Source organism: Rousettus aegyptiacus, unplaced genomic scaffold (genome assembly GCF_014176215.1).
Source record: "Rousettus aegyptiacus isolate mRouAeg1 unplaced genomic scaffold, mRouAeg1.p scaffold_m13_p_1, whole genome shotgun sequence".
Taxonomy (NCBI): domain Eukaryota; kingdom Metazoa; phylum Chordata; class Mammalia; order Chiroptera; family Pteropodidae; genus Rousettus; species Rousettus aegyptiacus.
Window position 1 is genome coordinate 45,036,267 of NW_023416284.1, and position 19,593 is coordinate 45,055,859.

At 38.6% G+C, this 19,593-nt stretch overlaps 1 protein-coding gene across 2 annotated transcripts in view; it reads left to right on the top strand.

Annotated features, from left to right (window-relative positions):
* PDE4B (phosphodiesterase 4B) overlaps nucleotides 1–19,593 on the top strand; it is a 467,156-nt gene that overhangs the window by 416,720 nt on the left and 30,843 nt on the right. For both annotated transcript variants that reach the window (XM_036234930.1, XM_036234933.1), the window contains one exon: nucleotides 10,999–11,111. In XM_036234930.1, coding sequence (XP_036090823.1) covers nucleotides 10,999–11,111 — 113 coding nt within the window. The remainder of the gene's footprint in view (nucleotides 1–10,998; nucleotides 11,112–19,593) is intronic.

Consider the following 19,593-nt stretch of genomic DNA (forward strand, 5'->3'; position numbering starts at 1 on the left):
GTTCCCTATATTAAAACTAGCCAGCCTAGAAATCTAATTAAGATATGAAAGCAAAAGAAATATAGAGCTAATTAACTGTTATAACATGGAACAAATCAGCAAAAAGAAGGCAATTTGTTTGGAGACTACTAAAAAAAGAACCAGGAATAAGCATTCCGGACACTGCTTATGTAATACTATTCAATAACAAAGGCTGCATTCCTTTTGGTAATCAATGTTCCATCGTTTGACAAATTGAGCAAGTCAGCAGTTTAAAGAATATTTTTTGAGCTTCTACCACATAATAGATCCAGCGCTGCATAAAAAGACCATCCTAAAAAGACATGTTTTATGCTCTCAGGACAGTTACCATCTAATGGGTGAGATAGACTGAGAGAAATCATTTCAATGAAATATGAGCAATTGGAAATAGAGGCCTACATATGGTTTTCTGGGAGCTTAGACAAAGAGAGCTTAATCCAACCTTACAATATTTAGAAAGAGATGACTCTAGGCTGAGTCCTAAAAGATGAGTAAGTATTAGCCAGGTGAACAAAGTTGGGAAGACAGATGGAAATGTTTGAGCAGACTACAGTCCACTTCAGTAGCAGAGCTGAGTATATCAGGCTTGAGAAAAGCAGCTACTTAAACCATCCAACTACTCCTCTGCTCTGATTTCATGCTTACCAAGCAATCTGATAATTAAAATTTGGTCTCCCATGTCGTGGAGCTTGTAATAACCAGACGACATGAAAAACTTCCAGTAAATTATGGCTCTCTGTAAATTAATTCATTGGTCTCTGACTTCTCATTACGATCTTATGAGTTAGACTGAAGTGTTTTGATACAGATTACTTCATTTAATCCTCATAACAACTTCAGGGGAAAGATATACTCCCATTTTAGAGATGAAGAAATTAAGACTTAGAAATATCGAGTAACCTGCCCAGGTTCATATTGCTAACAAAACTTTGGGCAGAGTTAGAAATCAAACTCATGTATGTCTTCCTCTAGTTACTGAGCTTCTCAATACCATCTAATTAGCCACCTGCATCCATTTATCCATTTGTGCCTTCAACTTCATTCTCCAAATTGCAGCTAGAATGATCATTTTAAAAATGCAAATTTTACTAGGCGACTCCTTTTGGTGAGGCTCCAAAAAGTTTTCACATTGTTTCCAGAATAAAACCCAAGGTTCTCTTCATGGTGTGCCGGAGCTGTGCATTACCTGATCTAAACTTCTCGTATCAGTCTGCTTGCTCTCAGCTCACTGAGCACACCCTGGTGTTCCTCTTGCCTAGAATTCTTGCCTCTCTCTTTATATCTATTTCTTATTCCTTCGAATCTTCTAACTTTTCAAGGGGGGCCTTTTCTGAACTCTATGACATCCCTACTTCTCAGACTTTCAGGTCCCCTGTTTCTTGTGTCATTGCTTTTTGACACCAACAGGTGGATAATTAAGTTCCTTATGCACTCTTTCACATTGATGGTACTTATTATTAACTGTATGAATACAGGTTCTCATTAGTAAGTAACCGCCAAAGTCAGAGTCCGCCGGAAGTGCAGGTTTTGCTAAGAGCGAGGACATTGAAAGAGTGGGAAGTGGAGCAAAAGGAAAGAAGGCTGTGAGGCTAGCATATCAAAGACATAGTTTTGCCTTGTATAAGCCTGCCTGGGTGAAAGGAAGAGAAACTTGGACCATTTGTTTATAACAGGCCCCCATGGCTTAGCATAAAAGATCATGGAATTTAGTAACAGAAAACTTAGTTTCTCTCCCTCCCTCCCTCCTCCCCTTCTTCCTTCCTTCTCCTCCCTCCTCCTTTCAGTCTTTCATCCCTCTTCCTTTCCCTCCCCTCCCCCCCTCCTTCCTTTCCCTTCCTTTCCCTCCCTTCCCTTCTCCTCTTCTCCTCGCCTCCCTTCACCTTCCCCTCCCTCCCCTCTCTCTCCTCCCTGACACCCCCAGCCTCCTTTTCTTCCTCCCCCATGACTCTCTCTCTCTCATCAGATAACTTTAAGCAAATCATTAAATATCTCCAAGCTTCAATTTTCTCACATGCATAATGGAAAATGTATGTCATCATAATCATAATTTCTATCTCATGAGGTTTATTTTTCAAGGAATAATATGAGATTTGCAAGTGAAAGTGCTTAGTAAACTGTCAAGTTATATATACAAAAGCTAGTTGTGATTGGAGGTTTTTTTAACTTGTAGTCTTAGAGGAGTTTGCTAAGGAGATCGGCCATCAAAATGACCTACTTTTCACTGTTATTTCCCTTGAGGGCAATGAACCTCTTCTTCCGTGAATCCACCCAGAGTGAAATCCCTGTCATGTGCAGTTGCAGAGTTCCTATATTTATAAAGACACGGTAACAAAGTTCTGCCTAAAGAAAGGCCACAGAGGGCTTGCAAGCTGCCTCTGGAAGAACTGTGTCACAGTGTAAGTGTTCTCCAGTTCCTGTGATTTGTTCTAAGAATGTTTCACTCAAGGTTAGAACAAGCTTTTTGAAATGTTACACTGTAACACAGGAGAATCTCATTTACCAAATACTCATCAAAAGAAAATATAGATCTTGGCACATAATAACTTAGGGTGAAAAGGAAAGCCGTTGCTAACAATAAGAAAAAGAATTGTAACCAAGACCACTAAATAAATAAGCCAATTGCCCTAACCAATACTTTTAAATAAAGAGGCTGATTTCCACAGGTATGAAACCATTTTACATTTTCACAAATACTAATTGTTCTATGAGGAAGAACAGAGGAATGAAATAAATATGCTACCTTTACCGCAGGTCGAGTCTCGTGAGGACATCTACAAGGCTAGAAGCTTGTGAATAAAGCTAGAGTCATAAGCTGAATGTAGAGAATCCAACCAACACACACTTCTCATTTGCAAGGATCGGAAGAGTGGTGTTTTAGTTTATCCCACCAAGGACTCCTTTAATATTACTTTCCCTGTGGAGCCCTTGCTTTAGAAAATTTAGTCTACAAAAACAAAAACTGTATTTAAAAGTCATAATTAGTCTACCAAATTAAAATTTTCAGCTATTTTATGGAGGCTTATTTAATGTTATTTCAGTTATTTAATGATGTTCACAAATTAAGAGCTAAGGAAGGTCTTAGGATGGTTTCTTTTCAAAGTCAAGGGTTTGCTTTATTTTGAGGTTCGAAGTACAGATTTTGCTCTGTTCCCTGTTCTATGCCCTGCTTTTATGGAGCACTCCCAGGAATGCTGGGGATAGGTTTGGGCTAGCTTACCCCCACATCCATGTGCCACCAGGCCATTGCATAATGTCACTGTGTAGTTTGGGTACTGATCAAAAGTACTCAGCCAGGAGAGGGGAGCTGAAATTCAGCCCATGCATCGCTTCCCATGCTTTTTTCTTGACTGACAAGAGAGGGCACATTTTTCTAATTTCACAAAGGCATCGTATAAGCTGGGGATGAGGGACAGGAGAGGAGAGGAAGCTGGTAAGGCACCCAGTTTCACAGAATGACTATTTTTGAGAATAGGAAAGGGGTTTCCCATATAATCAGTCAGTGCAATGGACTGTGTCACTCCTGACATGTCCTATTCATTGCTGTAACCCTGCACCCTGCAGCAGACTTGGCACAGAGTGACACTCATGTATTTTTGTTGAACGAATGAATGAGTGAATGAACAAATAGATTTCTTGTACAATTCTCCACATTTGAAGGTCCACTGCTCTGGTGTGTCAGTCAGGATGAAAGCAGAATGATATACGAAGCCAGGTCTATATTTTAGAAATGAAAACCACCAAACTCTAACCTTACCAAGAGGCATTTTTCTAACTGAGGTCATGCAGTGGGAGGGACTCTTTAGGATTTCATGGCCACCTTACACCTGCTCTTCTTCCTAGGGTCAGAGCCAAACTCCACCCAACTCACCTATCAAGTATGTGGCAATCCACCTTTAGGAAAGTGATCAGGATGAGAGAGTTGTGGAGGAGGGGCAGGAAAAGTTCCTGACACGTGTCAGGCACCGTGCCAAACACATGATGTGCATCGGTTCACTGAATTCTCACAGCTAGTTTATGCTGTTTTCCTGTTTTACAGGTAAAGAAATGGAGGCACAGTCAGGCTACTTACCTTGTCTAAGGTAACACTACTGGTAAATGAACAGCAGAGTCAGGACTTATAAACTGCTGGGTCAGACGCCAACGTGGGAGCTTCCTAGTCTACACCATATCAAAACCAGCATCTTTTGGGGATTATTTTTCAGCTGTGTGAGAGTTACTCAAACTCAATACCCATTACTATAGTTCAACAAAAGGAAATGAAATGTGTTTTTAGAAATTCTGTTCTTTGTTTTTCAAACTGGGCTTTCCCTAGATGGGACTATCTGTTGAAAGCCCACATGGAAAATCAAATAGAGAGAGGTGCACAAATTACAAGTGTAGCAGTCAATCAATTTTCATAAAACGAATGCACCCATGTAACTCGTACTCAGACCAAGACATAAATCATTGCCAACCCAACAAAAGGCCCCCTCCATTACCCTCCCAGTCACAACCCTTCAGACGAGCCACTATCTTGATTTTCAATATCACAGATTTACTTTCGCCTCTTTTGAACTTTAAGTTGAATAATATTTTTACGTACTCTTTAATATCTCATTTCTTTTGCTTGACGTTTACGAGATTCATCCATATTGCTGCCTGTGGCAGTTGTTCTGATTGATTTAACTGCCACATAAGATTGCAAATAGCTGACTTCTCAGAAAGTCTGATTATTGAGGCAGATAAACAAAAGATTATTTACATTTCTTTTCTATGTACTGTCTTCTGGTAAAAAGTGGAGAAACTTGACAGATATGTTTCTAATATATACAGAGCGATGTTAAAATTATACTTAGAATGACCCCTTATATTAGGAATCTAAAATAGTCAAACTCATATAAACTGAGAATAAAATGGTAGTTACCAGGGGTTGCAGGAAGAAGGATTGGGGAGGGCTGGTCCAAGGGTACACAGTTTCAGATACACAAAGTAAGTTTTAGAGACCTACTATACAGCATGGTACATACAGTTAATTCTGTATTGTAACGTAAAAATTTGCTACAAGGGCAGATCTTGTGTTAACTGTTATTATGACACATATACACAAAAAGGAGGAAGGAAACTTTTAGAAGTAATGTTTAAATTTATGACTCTGTTTATAGTGACAGTTTCACAGGTGTATACTTTTTTTCAAACTCGTCAAGATGTATATATTAAATATGACCAGATTTTTTTGTATGTCAGTCATACCTCAGTAAATTGCATTTAGATATAATTTATAGAAAATTTATATTTGCAGTATATTGTGATGTTTTCACTTGGTACTACGTGTGATTTAGAACAGGTCACTTAGCCCTTTGAATCTCGGTTTTCTTATCTGTATTAAGAGTGATGATACTTTGGGTTTCAAAGTTAAATGATGTATGTAAAGGGCCTCTGTTCCCACCTTTCCCAGAGATCAGTAGAGTAGTAAGATCATACTTTCCTACACAACATTTAGGGCACCTGAGGTCTGTTACCAGCTGGGGCACTGACTTCATAACTGCTGAAATCTGTTTCCATGTTTTCAAACTATGAGCAACTAGTTATTTGTGGCCAGGCCAAGGTTTCCCATTACCCTTTCCTGTCACTTCTCTAGGCCTCTCCTTCCCAGCACCTCTCTGCTAATACACAGGCATTTCAACTGCATTTGCATGAAAAAAATGGGGAAATTGAAATAGGACCTATGTATTAGCTGAAATAGCAAATTATTAAAACAGAAAAGAGGGGGCAGATCATTGAAAAAGAATGCTACTCAATATTTTGTACAGTATGATCTCATTTTGATTATATACATATGTATGTACACATGCGCACGCATGTATGAAAGAATGTGTACAAGGGAGTCAGTCGTGATCTCTGCTTGGTAAAATGTGACATTTTTATTATTTCAAAGTTTTGCCTCTGTAATTTTCTACATTTCTATAATGCACCTATATCCCCTCTATAATAATACATGCAATATTCACAGAATGTACATAATACTTAAAATATTTAGAGTCTGATTTTGAGTGTATTCTCCTATTCTACCTTCTCTGTGAGAATAGGGTATTTTTCTTTCCCTCATTTTACAGAAAGAAATTTAGTCTCAAGAGATTTAAGTAACTTGCCTGAGATTGCCCACTGGAGCAAGAGGTAGGACCAGAACCTACCAGGTCTTCTGAGTAAATATTGTGCAGCCTCCATGTGCTAATGGTTGTTAGGTGTATCAGAAAAGGGAAGAGGACTCAAGAAATGACAACATGTAAGAAAGAAATTACACAATTTTAAATAGAAAAGACTCAAGGTAAGATGTCACTTTAAATGCAGCATTTTCAGGAATGCATGCATTTTTTAGAACTGAGCAAAATCCTCTATTTCTTAGACCGAGGTATAGTCTTACCAGAAATCTTGCTCTAATAATTCAACATCTAACTTTTCAGCTGGTGCCTTAAGGTAAATTAAAGATATTCATACCTCTTCGGTGTCTGTCACACAGATATGTTGCAAGGATTAATGAATAGTGTGCTTGGAGCTCCTTTGGGAAAAGAGCTATATGAATAGCACATATTATTACCAGATTAATATTAATTATAATTATTCATCCATTCTCTCTTCCTGTTTCTCGGGGTCAAATACCTACCAAATCTGCAGAAGGAAGTAAATTTTCCATTGTAACCCTTGGTGGAGTGTAAAGAACGAAAGAAGAGAAGAATAGAAGGGAGGTTTGTCCTCCCTGCTCCTTCTTGCCTCTGGAAATTTTTGACAAATACTGTTGACTCCACAACTGTACACCATCCCATTACCTGCTCTTATTCCCTTGAGACTTACTTCTCTGGTGTCAAGCATTGTTTCTTTTTAGAGGCATTTCTGTAAGACAGGAAACAGGTCCAGCTTTATAATCATGCAACCTGGGCAGTTGCACAGGCCCCACACTCATAGGGTCCCATAATTGCTGCCTTGAAACTTATAATAATTTCATATTTAATTTTTAAATTTTTAAGTGAAGTCTGATGAGACAATGGAGTATATACTCTGGTGGTTTGGAGCCTTGGCTCATATGCTATTCTATTTCTTGCCACCTGCCTGCCTTTCCTGGACATGTTCTCAGTTACCCATTTCCCTGATCCTTGGTGTCCCAGGACTCATTCAATATCACTCTCCCTGCCCCAACCCATGGTCACAGTTGGCATCCATTCCCCGTGGGGGCCTTGACGCAGATGCAGGAAGTTGGGCATGTGTGCCTGGCAGTGTCTCAGGCGGGGCATGGTAGCAGCCATCCCTGCCCTAGATTGGCATGGATATAACATGATAGACAGAGACCATGTCTCAATGAGGGTGAGCTTCTTGTCCACCCCTGATCCAGGTGTCGAGCACATCCCAGTGCAGAGGTTTTAGTTCGCTTAGGGGTAGAGTCTCTCTACTGTGATTGGAGCATTGGTACTATGGAGATGGCAAATATTTGGCTTTCACAGAGCTTGCTCCTCTGGCTGGGGCATAGCACATCATTATGGCAGCTGGTAGGGAGGCACAGCCCAGCAACTGGCAAGCTGTGCATGTGCCCTAAGTCATAGGGTGCCGGGCTCTGGAGTCCTGTGAGGGTCTGCACTGTCTTCCTGGTGTCCTCAGTCCTGAGGGAACACGACATTAAAGAGTAAATAAAACACACGATGCCATTCAATAATTGTGACAAATATGCCATAACAACAAAGATGTTAACAATAAGAAAACCTGGATGTGGAGTATGTAGGAACTCTCTATATTATCTTTGCAACTTTTCTGTAAATCTAGAACTATATTAAAATCAAAATCAAAACGTTTAAGAAACAGAAATGATACCACTGAGACACAGAGAGAGAGAGAGAGAGACTCCAGAAGAAAGGAAATAGCATCGTACTCCCTTTAACAGCATTTTTTTTCCTGTTTTTTTAAACAAGGGACCCTGCATTTTTATTTTGCATTGGGCTCTACAAATTATGTAGCTGGGTCTGATTATAAAAACCCTTGTTGAAGATGCAATTCTATCTCCCTTTGTATTCCTCCCCACCCCTAAATGTCAGAGTTTGGGTTACTTTGATTGCCATTAATAATTATACTCTATGTATCTATCAACTGCTAAGAACTGGCTACCATACCAGACACTTTATATATGTCATCTTAGCTAATCCCATTATAACTTTGTGAGGCAAATATTTGTATCCTTATTTTAAGATGTAGGAAATTGAAGTCCAGGAACACACAGTAAGTGGTAGAAGAGAAAGTCAAAATGTGTGAGTCTCACTTCCAAGCTGGTGCTCTTTCCACTGTATTGTAGATATTCCATTTAGCCTCTAGCTCCCCAAGTACTTGCAGAGGGCTTGGGCAAGCGCTTCTGTTTCCATTCTTCCAAGTATTTACTGACTATCTGCTAGGTACCAAGTACTGGATCTGGAGCTAGAGCTACAGAGTTATAATGTGAAGGTCAGTCTTGAGCTGCATTGGTCCTTTCCTTTGGCTCTGCCTATAATTATCAGGGTTTTGATGCCCCTATACGTAGCCTACTCTGACATCTGTGCCTCCTGCCTTAGTTACTGTGATAAGAAGGCTTTTAAAAGGGACACAAAGTAAGTCTTAACTACATATTAAGAAACTGGGAAGGAACAAATCCTCATTAACTTCAAAATGTAATATTTTTCAATTAAGAAATATATTGTGGCTGACTAGGGTAAGAGAGGGTGGCGGAGTAAGGTCCTGTCACATCTATTGTCCAGTCGCTGACATCTCCGTATTTTATCAACTCATGGAACATATATGTGCCTGTTCTGTGTAATAGACAATGGATGAGTTATGGCAGTAACACTTAATTGGATCTTTGAAGAGTCGTCCTACTTCTTTGAGCTTCTGCTGCTATAATTACTATATTTCCCTTGTCAGGTGTGAGTGGAAATTGGATCCCCTTTTTCTTCTTCATGAAGGAGAAATGTGATATATCATCTTACAGTAGTTTTGCATATGAGCATATTCAAAAGGCTCTGAGCAAGTCACTCGCTCTCCACCATCTTGATGAATGTCTGACCTTAGTTACCACGAACCACAGGTTATGATGTGGAAGACACCAAGGTAGCAAGACCCGAGTTGTTGGCAAGTGGTTGGACTTTTTCTTTTATTAGAGGCCTGGAACCAGAATGGGAAGGTTCTGTCACTTCAGAAAAAGCTTCCTTGGAAGAAATGCTCTTTGGAATGAAACAGAGGAGGGAAAGGGGTGTTTCAGACACGCTAGCGAGTCAGTGGGGTGATTCTTTACATTGAAGCAACAATGCAAAATCGAAGAGGAAGAACATAGAGAAGGTACATGCAAGTCTGCTTTGACATAAGTTTTACTAAAAACACCTCAATTTTTGTCTGCACCGTTTTGAGGAGTGCGAAAAAAAAATGGAGGAAGTCACCTCTAGTGGTTTTGTGGGTTTTTAAAGTATGACATACAGGATATTGAATTTTAACCTGTTTATCCTGAAGCAAAGGCATATTTGAGGGATAAACAAAACACCTACTCTTTGAAATGTGCATCTCTGGCCAGTCACTTGGAATCACTTTTCTGCATGTATTCCCTTTTCTGCTTCAAGTATGAATGCTGCCCACATAAATCAATTAAAGTAAAAATAAAAAGCTGTGTGGTCTCCCTAGAATTTCTGTATGAACATATGAAAAATATATTCTAAATACAATAGGAATATGTGTAATTTTTTCCTTCATAATAGAATTCCATTCGTTTTAAATTTAATTTGTGCCCACTGCTTGCCTTTCAGAAAGCTCGGTAGAGTTAATGGATGCAGTTCCCCCTCAAAATCAGTCACGTATGCAAGAGAGTCTGATTTTTACAAGTTTCTGTAGCATCATTAATCAATCTAGCACTTATAAAAGTAATTCAGTGTTTATTAACATAGGGTTCTCAAGTCAACAACCTTGAGTATTAGTTTAGATTCACAAACTTTTAGGTACAGAATGACGTTGCGAACATTTTAAAAGAGCTTTACTAATTGGCAAGAATATGATCTTTAAAACTATGTTTTTTGAACAGACCACTGAGAAATATTTCCTGAAAGTCTAGATTCCTACAGCGAAATATCAGAGCCCCTGGCTTTAATCGAAATGAAAATCTGCAGCGTTCACATCTGGCTCCACCTGAAAGTCCGGTTCAGAATTTCCCTGTGATCCTGTCTGCTGCAGAGGAGAAGTTTTAGCTTTGTTTAGTATAACAAGAGCTGCCGGACTCCCGGGCCAATAAACGTGTTCACATAAAACTCCAGACAATTTCTCTTAGACTGAAGTCTTATCAGGGAGCCCTTATTTTGCCTCTACTTAAAAGAAAGATTCAGAAGAGGGGAGGAATAGCCTACGTCTCTCATTTGTGCTGGTCAGTGTTTGCTGAATTAAAGTTGATCCTACATGTACACATTCCCCAGAATGAATGACTGTGTAGCCTCCAATGAAACTGTCAGTTTCCCCTCAAATATTCAACTGTATGTTTCATTTAGAAGAACAGCAAAATGAGAAAACACTTCTTCCCTCATGTCTTCTCTAGAAGGCAAACACTCAGAAATGACATCACGCACCCTAAAGAGCCCCAGGATGACTAAGGCAGACAGAGCCTGAGAAAACTCACCGCCTCTGCCTTTAGTTTTAGGACACATGTATGCAGATGAACTTATAAGAGACGGTTCCCCGCCTTCTTCCTCAGAGGAAGTCTCTTGGTAGATCTCGGACACCTCATCCAGGCGGGGTGTGTGAAAACTTGGCACCAGCCATCCCCCAGCAGAGAGCACCACGGTGATTTGTTCTCCTGGTGGAGAGAGCTGGAAGGAAGGAGTCGGCGTGCGCAAATAATGAAGGAGCACGGGGCCACCTTCAGTAGCACTGGGATCAGCAGCGGCAACAGTGACTCTGCTATGGACAGCCTGCAGCCGCTCCAGCCTAACTACATGTCTGTGTGTTTGTTTGCAGAAGAATCTTATCAAAAATTAGCAATGGAAACTCTGGATGAATTGGACTGGTGCTTAGACCAGCTAGAGACCATACAGACCTACCGCTCTGTCAGTGAGATGGCTTCTAACAAGGTAAGAAATGACCGTTTTATTCATTAACGTGTGACCACGCAGAGAGCTCCGGGCTTCCCTGGCCTCTGCCTGCAACAGAGGTGGCACTGGGGGACGTGACTGTAAGAATAGGTTTGTCGATCTGCCTCCGAAGATTCTGTCTCTAAGTGTCACACTTTGCTTGGATCTTGATACTACAGCAAAGCTTAAAATCCTTACTATGCTTTAATTCTCAGAAGCCAAATTTCTTTCTTCTTAATGTAGTACGGAATATGCTTAAGTTGAGAGAGGTTTATAAAGTGTTCAAATCATTATACAAATGAAAATATCTTTTTAAAAACCATTTATAGGAAGATGAAATCTAAATGAATTTGTAGGATAAAATGTATAAAATGTGGAATTGCAGTAAGGTGTTTGATATATGTATATTTTGAACAAGAAAATAATATGACCTTCATATGTCGATGGAGAGAATGGTTTGCCTCGAAGTTTTATAAATCCTAAAATTCTTCTCAGAAGGACATTCTGGGATTTCCTAACATTTATTTCGATGCTGGCATGGCTAAGATAAAAAAGAAAAGAAACAAAGAAACAATATACCTTGTCTCTAAGAAAAGAAAGATATTTCTTAAAAGTTCGCTGCTTTTCAAAGTGAAATGATTTGAAATCAGGTTCAAATACTGCAAAGAAATTGTTTTATTTACAATCCCTAGACAAAACAATGTTGAAGACCTTTAATTCTCTATCATTATGTAATTTGTTTAATTAACACCTGGATTTAGAGTGATAATTTATGTAGTGAGAGTTGTTGCTTTTTGTTTGTATTTTTCCCTTGGAGAATGTGTGCACGCACGTGTGTGTGTGTGTGTGTGTGTGTGTACATATAGAAAGCCTTAACACTGCACCTTCTTAAGTACATATTTTCAGAATTTTAAATCATACTAGCCGAAAGTATTGTCTTATGGTTCTGGGGCTGGGAAGAGAGGTCTTGCTCCACACCTGCCAGCATGCCCTTTACAACCCTGAGGTATGCCAACAAACATGTGTCCCTCCTCCTTCTTTCCTGGGGTTAAAAGTATCACCTTCCTATCAAAGCTTGCTGGCTCCAGCTCAGATGACCTGAGCAAAGGAAGCATTGCATTCTTAGGACATCCTGGATGGAGAGAGAGGGAGGCTCTTAGTCTTTGTTTATTGGTTAATGATAAGGCAAAAAAAAAAAAAAAGTCGCTTCACATTTTAGTTCATTTTCAAGTAAAAGAAAATAAGGAAAAGGTTTGAAATCTAACTATTTACTGCTTTTTTCTCTGAAGTTTTCAGTTGAAGGCTAAATTCTGGGTTTTTCCAGATTGTAGTAAATCTTAACCAACCGCTTCCCCATGAGAAAGGGCTTAACTGCTTAACTTCTTCAAACCGCCCTGGGCTCCATGTACAAGGATTTTCACACAGGCTTTAGCTTACTTTGCAGCACCAATGGATACTCTATTCTATACCTTTTGTGATCATCGATACCATACAAGATGTAGATCCAATATTTAGGGATAGTTTTCAGCAGGTTTCACCATAAAGGACATACTTTCTTCTGGAGTCACCAAGATAAAGTAGGCAACTAACTCCGGGGGAGAAAAAGAATACTCATTGAGAAACTGCAAATTATTTTTCATTGTGAGTCTTGATGTGTTGTAGAGTCTAGCTAGGTTTGTGTCTGGAGTGCTGAAATTAGCCATTCTCTACCTTGTGAATTTATTTAAAGTCTTTCATATTCAGTGTCATAGGTACTTAGGCTCTGAGACGAGTGACTGTGTAGGTTCCAGTAAGAATTCCAGTCACTTCAGGCTTTGCTCTTCCTTTGTGGTGTCATGTGCAGGAAGCAATGACAGCTGAACAGAGCCTAACCCAAGGAAAAGGCTAAACCTTAATTCTGACACAGGTAACTTAAGTAGAAGGCATGCAACATCACCTATTTTCTTAGTCTACAGTGGAAAGGTTATAAGGCAAAGCAATTATCCAGTGAATAAATAATGCCCCCTAACAGCTGAAGTCAATTTCAATTTTTAAAAAATATCTCACTCTTTTTACTTAACTATGTTTCCCCCTCCCAGCCCCCCCCCCCAGAATAATCTTGATTATCCAGATAATTGTCTCAGGTAAAGTTTAATCCATGACACATATAATATAATATAATATAATATAATATAATATAATATAATATAATATAATATAATATAATATAATATAATATGATATAATAATGGAAATATTTTTGTGGCCACCACAAAGAAATGGATCTATATCAGTTTTTTGGGAATTGAATTATCTGTGCTAGAAATAAGATGTCACATTCAGTTTTAAGTATTGTTGAAATTATGTAAGCATGCCATCCAAGTTGCTGTTTAAATATACAGTCATCATCACTATCACTGTTATCATTACTGTGCAGTTTTATTTGGTCATCTTTTGCTTATCCTCATTTACTAACGGAGCCATGGCAAATCTCTGAGGTTTAGACTGGAAAGTGAGTGTGAAGATGTTCTGTAGAGATAGCATGTAAAAAGTATGGGCTTTGGAGTCAAAAGATTATGTTTTAAATCCTATTTCTATTGTCTACTAGCTACTTGACCTTGGCCAACTTACTTAACTGCTCTAAGACTTAATTTTCTCATCTGTAAAACAGGGATAAAAATGGTACCTCATTCAGCAGGTTGCTGTGACTATTAAATGAGATAATGCATCTAAAGTGGTCAGCAAAGCACCTGATGTATAGTAAAAGTTCAATAAATGATAACTTATTAATAGAGTCCACCATATCTTCGCAAATAAGTACGTGTCACTAGTCATGTCACTGAGTGACTGCTGAGTTTTGTTTGCAACCTCTGAACTTATTTACAAGTAAATGGTGATAGGAGAGCTGGTATTTTGCTCAGGCGGTGTTTGGGAATTACATACGTGCCGGTCTACATGCAGCTGCTGGAGAGTTAAGTGTGTCTAGTGGAGGAAAAGTGAGCACGCTGTCATATTTACTTGTGTTTTTTATTCGTCGTTCTTTTCTAACTCTGTTACATTTTGAAGAAAACTGTTACTTAAAGTTTGTAACTAGCTTTCCCAAGTGTGCTTCAGAGTCTAGAGTTAGATAAGGAATTATTTCTGTGACTTATACAAATATAGTCTCCTTGGCCCAAATTTTCCTCATTCCTTAATGCTGGCCATAGACCAAATGGAGTCTCAGAATTATGAAGAAAGATGCAGCCAGGTGGGTTAATATCATAGGTTATTTTTCCCTCAAGAATTACAACAAGATGGGATTAATTAAGGAGGAGTTTTATGAGGCCATGACATTGTTTTTCAAGATGAAAAAGATTATCTAGTGAACCTTTTACTAGCAGCCCAAGTTCAATTAGATGCGTTTGGGCTGTTTTCTTTAACAAGATTGCCTTCTTAGATTTGCTCATTAATTTTGGTGTTTCAACTTTTATCGCCTCCTGAATTAGAAGAATTGTTTTACACTTCAGTGAAATGCATCAGAGCATGAGTTCCTCAGTGGCAAAACAGTCAGATGTTTTGAAAACAGGATGCTTTGACTCTCATTATAAAAAGAGGAACGGAAAGAGAAACAGTATAGAAAGGAAGAAACCGAATAGCCTCAGCAGGATCCCCAGCCCAACAGGCATAAACACTGACCTATCTTCCTGACCTTCACTGTGGCTCAGTTCCTGACCTCGTGTCACCAAAGCCAATCGACGTCATTGGAGGAGGATAGGAGGAATAGTGCAGCTGCTGTGAGGGTGACTAGAATTTCCTGTCTCCTTCCTGACAGACACAGTCAGAAAAGTACAGAGTTGCAACAACAGTGACTGAGGAAGGACCAACACAGAACAATTCCCCTGTGAGGCGTAGTTGTGACTGATGAGAGAGGGGGGAGCTTTTACTGAGAAATTGAATCACTTGCCTAAATTTTTCAGGTGGAAAATGTCAAAGGAGTCATTCATACCCAGCATGTCAAATGTTTTTCAAAAGATGAACAAGCTACGGTATTCAGTAAGGAGCAGTGTTCAAGCAACTTGTCACTTTTCTAAATAAACACCTTTTGCAATTCTTTTCTTTCTAGACTAGCTTTGCCCTGGGGCTATTTTTTTTGTGTGTAGTACAAAGGTTTGAGCCCTACTGGGAAAATGGATGTTCTATTATTGAAAAGAGAAGTCCTAAGTAATATCTTTATTCTCTTTAGAAAAAAACATGAGGACAAGGTACTTCAGTAAATGTTTGCTAAGAAAATCTATAAGCTGGGAATGGTAGATAGTCGATCTTTTTTCTCTGAAGGCATCATGAAGTCAGCTACAGATACCATCACAAGGGAAGTGAGTCCTCCTGGCTACACAGGTTTACTTTTCCGGTTGTTCAAGTGTGATCCTACTGGAGTACTAAACATGAAGGCAGTTAATTGCCCGTGCTCTTGGTGAAAGGGAATGAAGTCAAACAATTCTACCAGCCCGGAGCCACCTGGGACCCAAGGTGTGTGACACTGGAATGTGATCACACAGACTGATTGCCCTGAAGTTGGCTGAGTCATTTTTTATCTAACCGAATAATCAATAAGCTTGAGAAATGTTGTATCCAGAAGAACTGAAAGAAAATAGATTTTATTGGTCAATAGATTCATCTTAGAACTCTGTCAGGAAGATGATAGACAGGTGACCAAATATTGAAAGGGATTAGTTCCACTCTTGCCTAAAATTAAACAAATAATTAGAGCAGTGTCACTCTTATGACAAGGTGGGGTGGTAGGGGGAGGGGGGAATCCTTTTCTTGGACCCTGTCCTACAAGAGAGCCCTGGCTTTGTCTTCCTCCAGCTGCACTCTGGTCCAGGAGATGAGGAGTTTGCCAGACTAAGGAAGTGGCTCTGTTCCCTCCTCCAGGCCACATTGCATCCATTGGACCCCTATGTTCTCTGACTAAATGGCTTCAAACCCATTTCTGGGGCCTGGACACGTCCCTTTCCTGGATGTGCTGCAGGATGTACACCCTTAGGCCTAAGGAGTAGCCAAGAGGTGGCCTTTTGTTTGGGAGAGTTGTGCGAGAGAAGCTTGGACATGTAGGATGTAGCAAAGGGTAAACAAGGGCCCACATATGAGGTCCCCGGTGGCGTTTAGGACATAGAGAAAGAATGGGGCAGAATGTGGTCCAGGAGCTAGATCACTCTGCACTGCCATATCTAAGGAATTCAAGAATTCTAAATTCAATCTGACCTTCTAATCTGCTTGGAAGGGATGTTTGTCAAGGTAGGAGTATTGGAGGTAGTTTAGTTTATATCTTGATATATTTACACTTTTTGTATGTGGCCCCATAAATGTTAGAGATGACCCTGGATTGGGAGGCAGAATAGCATGAAAATCAGTTCTGACAGCCAAGTGGGGTACTCATACATATTTCAATCTAACTTTTCTCTTTTTACTGCCCAGGTTTATAGGAAACTGGAGGCAGCAATGTAAAAAGAGCTGGGAATAAGCCATGAGTTTGAGTTCTAGTTCCGCTTTAATTTGAGTTTATTATCTTAAACAATAAAATCATTTTTGATTTTTTTTTTTTAATCTACAAAACGTAGTTAGAGAAGACTATCTTCATGGTCTCCTTCAGCTCTTGCATTTATTGATAGAACAATAACAGTAAACAACCGACCTACTTTTACAGGTGTATACTATGCGTGTAGACATTGTGCTAAGCACATTACCTGCATTCCGTCATTAATAATCACAGCAACCCTTTAAAATAGGTACTATCATCCCCATGTTACAGATGAGTAAAGTGGGACTTAGAGACTTGAAAGAAACTCTCTAAAGAGAAGAAGAGAGCTGGGATTCACACTTCAGGTCATCTGATTCACCATCAGTGATCCCATTAAGATAGATAAATATAAAAATATAGAAGTATTTAATATCCCTTGTAAGAGAATTTTGTCGTGGTTTCTGGAGGTCTTATTTTTTTTCATTCTGGCCACCATTGGTTAGCTCTGCTTCGAAATCTTAATGTGTAATGACCATATCGTGGGCCTCAAGACCAACCATTAATCACCTCAAGCTCAGTCTTCTTGGCTGGAAAGCAGTGTCTATTAACATAGAAGAGAGGGAAGAAGAACCGTAATTATAGAAAATGATTGTAAAGCATTCATACAACTGTAAATAACAATATTAAACTAACCCACTACCTATTGTGGATCAGTTTGCTAAATATAGGGCTATTTGTTTCCTTAAATTCTATAATGTGGCCAAAGATGAGACAATAAAGTTTTGTTTAAAGGACCTTAGCCTACCTTCAAATTCCCTTTTTGCCCAACCCCAAAAATAAAAAGAAAATGGAGAAAGGGTATTTTTTTTTAATTTATTGCTATGCATATAATTAGGCAATTTCATCATATACTTGCATGCAACAATGTATGCAACATTATAATAAAATAGAGCAGCAGTGCTCCAGTAGCAATAACTAATATAGGTAAATTTCCTAAAAGCAACATGTCTTCCTTGGACATTGCCTTCAAAGATGAAAAAGAGGATTAAGCTTTTGATTCTTTATCTGGCATTATTTCAGTTACTCTTTCTATGATAAAATAGAGTTGTATTATTGAGGGTGTAATTCAGTATTCCAAGTTCTAATCTTATCAAAACTTAGCAAATCAAATATTTTGAATGTTGTCTAGTGCTTTGTAAAGAATTTGATTTGCAATCTATTTTGCTTAATTTAAATATTTTGCATTGGTATTTATAGGACCATTATCTTCACCGAATTCTAATCCATTTAGTCTAACCTTTCTGCCAACTCTGAAATCCCCAAATGAAGGAATCTCTAAAAAACAAACAGGAATGAAGTAAGGGAACATTATCTTTAATTCTTTAATCGTTGCACCTCTGGCTAGCTGATAAGAGAGCATTATATTCTCCAAATCTGATAAGTAAGTCATTTTAAGAAAAGCTTTTCTACATCACACACACACACACACACACACACACACACACACACACACACACACACGCAAGCACCAGATAGTTGTCTTTAGAGTGTCAAATATAATTCTAGAACACTGGTTTTGAAATAAAGAATTAAATACACCAGTGGATAGACATATTTGTTTTACATTTTTTTATACTTCTTTCTTATCTTTTTTTTTTTTTTTGGAGTATGTCCCAGTCTAAAAGGCTCCCCAATTCTATGCCATTGTTATCAGTGAAAGAAAAGCCAAGGGCGGGGCTTACTCTTGCACTCTTCTAAAACTTTTTACTTCTAAGTAAAAGTGTGCTCAGTGAGTGGAGATAGCTCAGCTGTCTGGAAGCCAGGACTTACCAAACCACAAGACGCCAAGGCAACTTTGTGCCACAGTCAATAGATTCACATTCTTGAAGACACTGTGCCAATTGTTGATGTGCATCCCTGCACATCCCTCCACTTAAGGATTTTTCAGGGACCTGCCAGCCTCTGTGCCTTGCCCGTTTGTACGTGATGTTTCCCTCAACTCGTGCCAAACTGTTTAGTCTCTTGGATATTTTACTGTAACTTCCTTTGTTTGATTTACTTTAAAGTAGCCAAGTGTTTCCACAAAGAAAAGACTGTTAAGTTATTTAGAAATGAAGAAGACAGTAAAACTCCAGTTTCTTTTGTTTCTGTTTTGGGAAGTGTCTGATAATCTTTTTTTCTTTAGGGAGTAGAGTTTAAAAAGCTATAAATCATGTAATTCTGTTCAGCAGTCATGTGTTTCCTTCTACGAATTAATTGCAGTTTTAAAATATAGCACTTTGGAAATGTAAAGGCTTCAGGAATTGAAGTTTAGTGAATTTATTGAAAATAAAGTTCATCTTCATGGTTCAATTTAATCTCTTTATTATTATTTTAGCTATTCAAAGTATGACAATCTTAACAATGATCATTACAAACTTTAAATGGCCAAGTCCTCTTCATTCTTTGCTAACAGCATAGTACATAATGTTATAACCTTCAGCAATTATAAAAATGAAATTTGAGTACAGGTAGGAAGTAAAAACAATTGAACCAATTTAAAAATTTTAGATTTAGGACAAGAGGTTTTGGCATTTGATATCTGAAAAGATAAATTTAAATAGTTATTTTGGAAAGATAAGATTAAAAAGAGAAGTTACCTTACCAACTCAATCATATAGGCTGTGTGTTAGAGCTGATCAGACAGGGCAAAGTGAAGTGTTAACTTGGCAACAATCTAATATCGTTGGTCAGTGTGGATGGTGAAAGTTGAAATATCAAAGCAAAAAGATCTAAATATAGTCTTTCTAGTTATAACCTTACATGGTTGCATTAGACAAAAATCCTAGAATTTTAAACCCAAAAGGGGGCCTTGGGTATTATCTATTTGAAGACTTCATTTTATAAATGAGGATTATAGAAACTGAAGATTAAATATCAAATGTACTCCACAGACCTTTATAAAATATAAAACGCAATCTGAATGAAAAATATTTTCATTATGACATGACTTCTCCAGAGTCATGA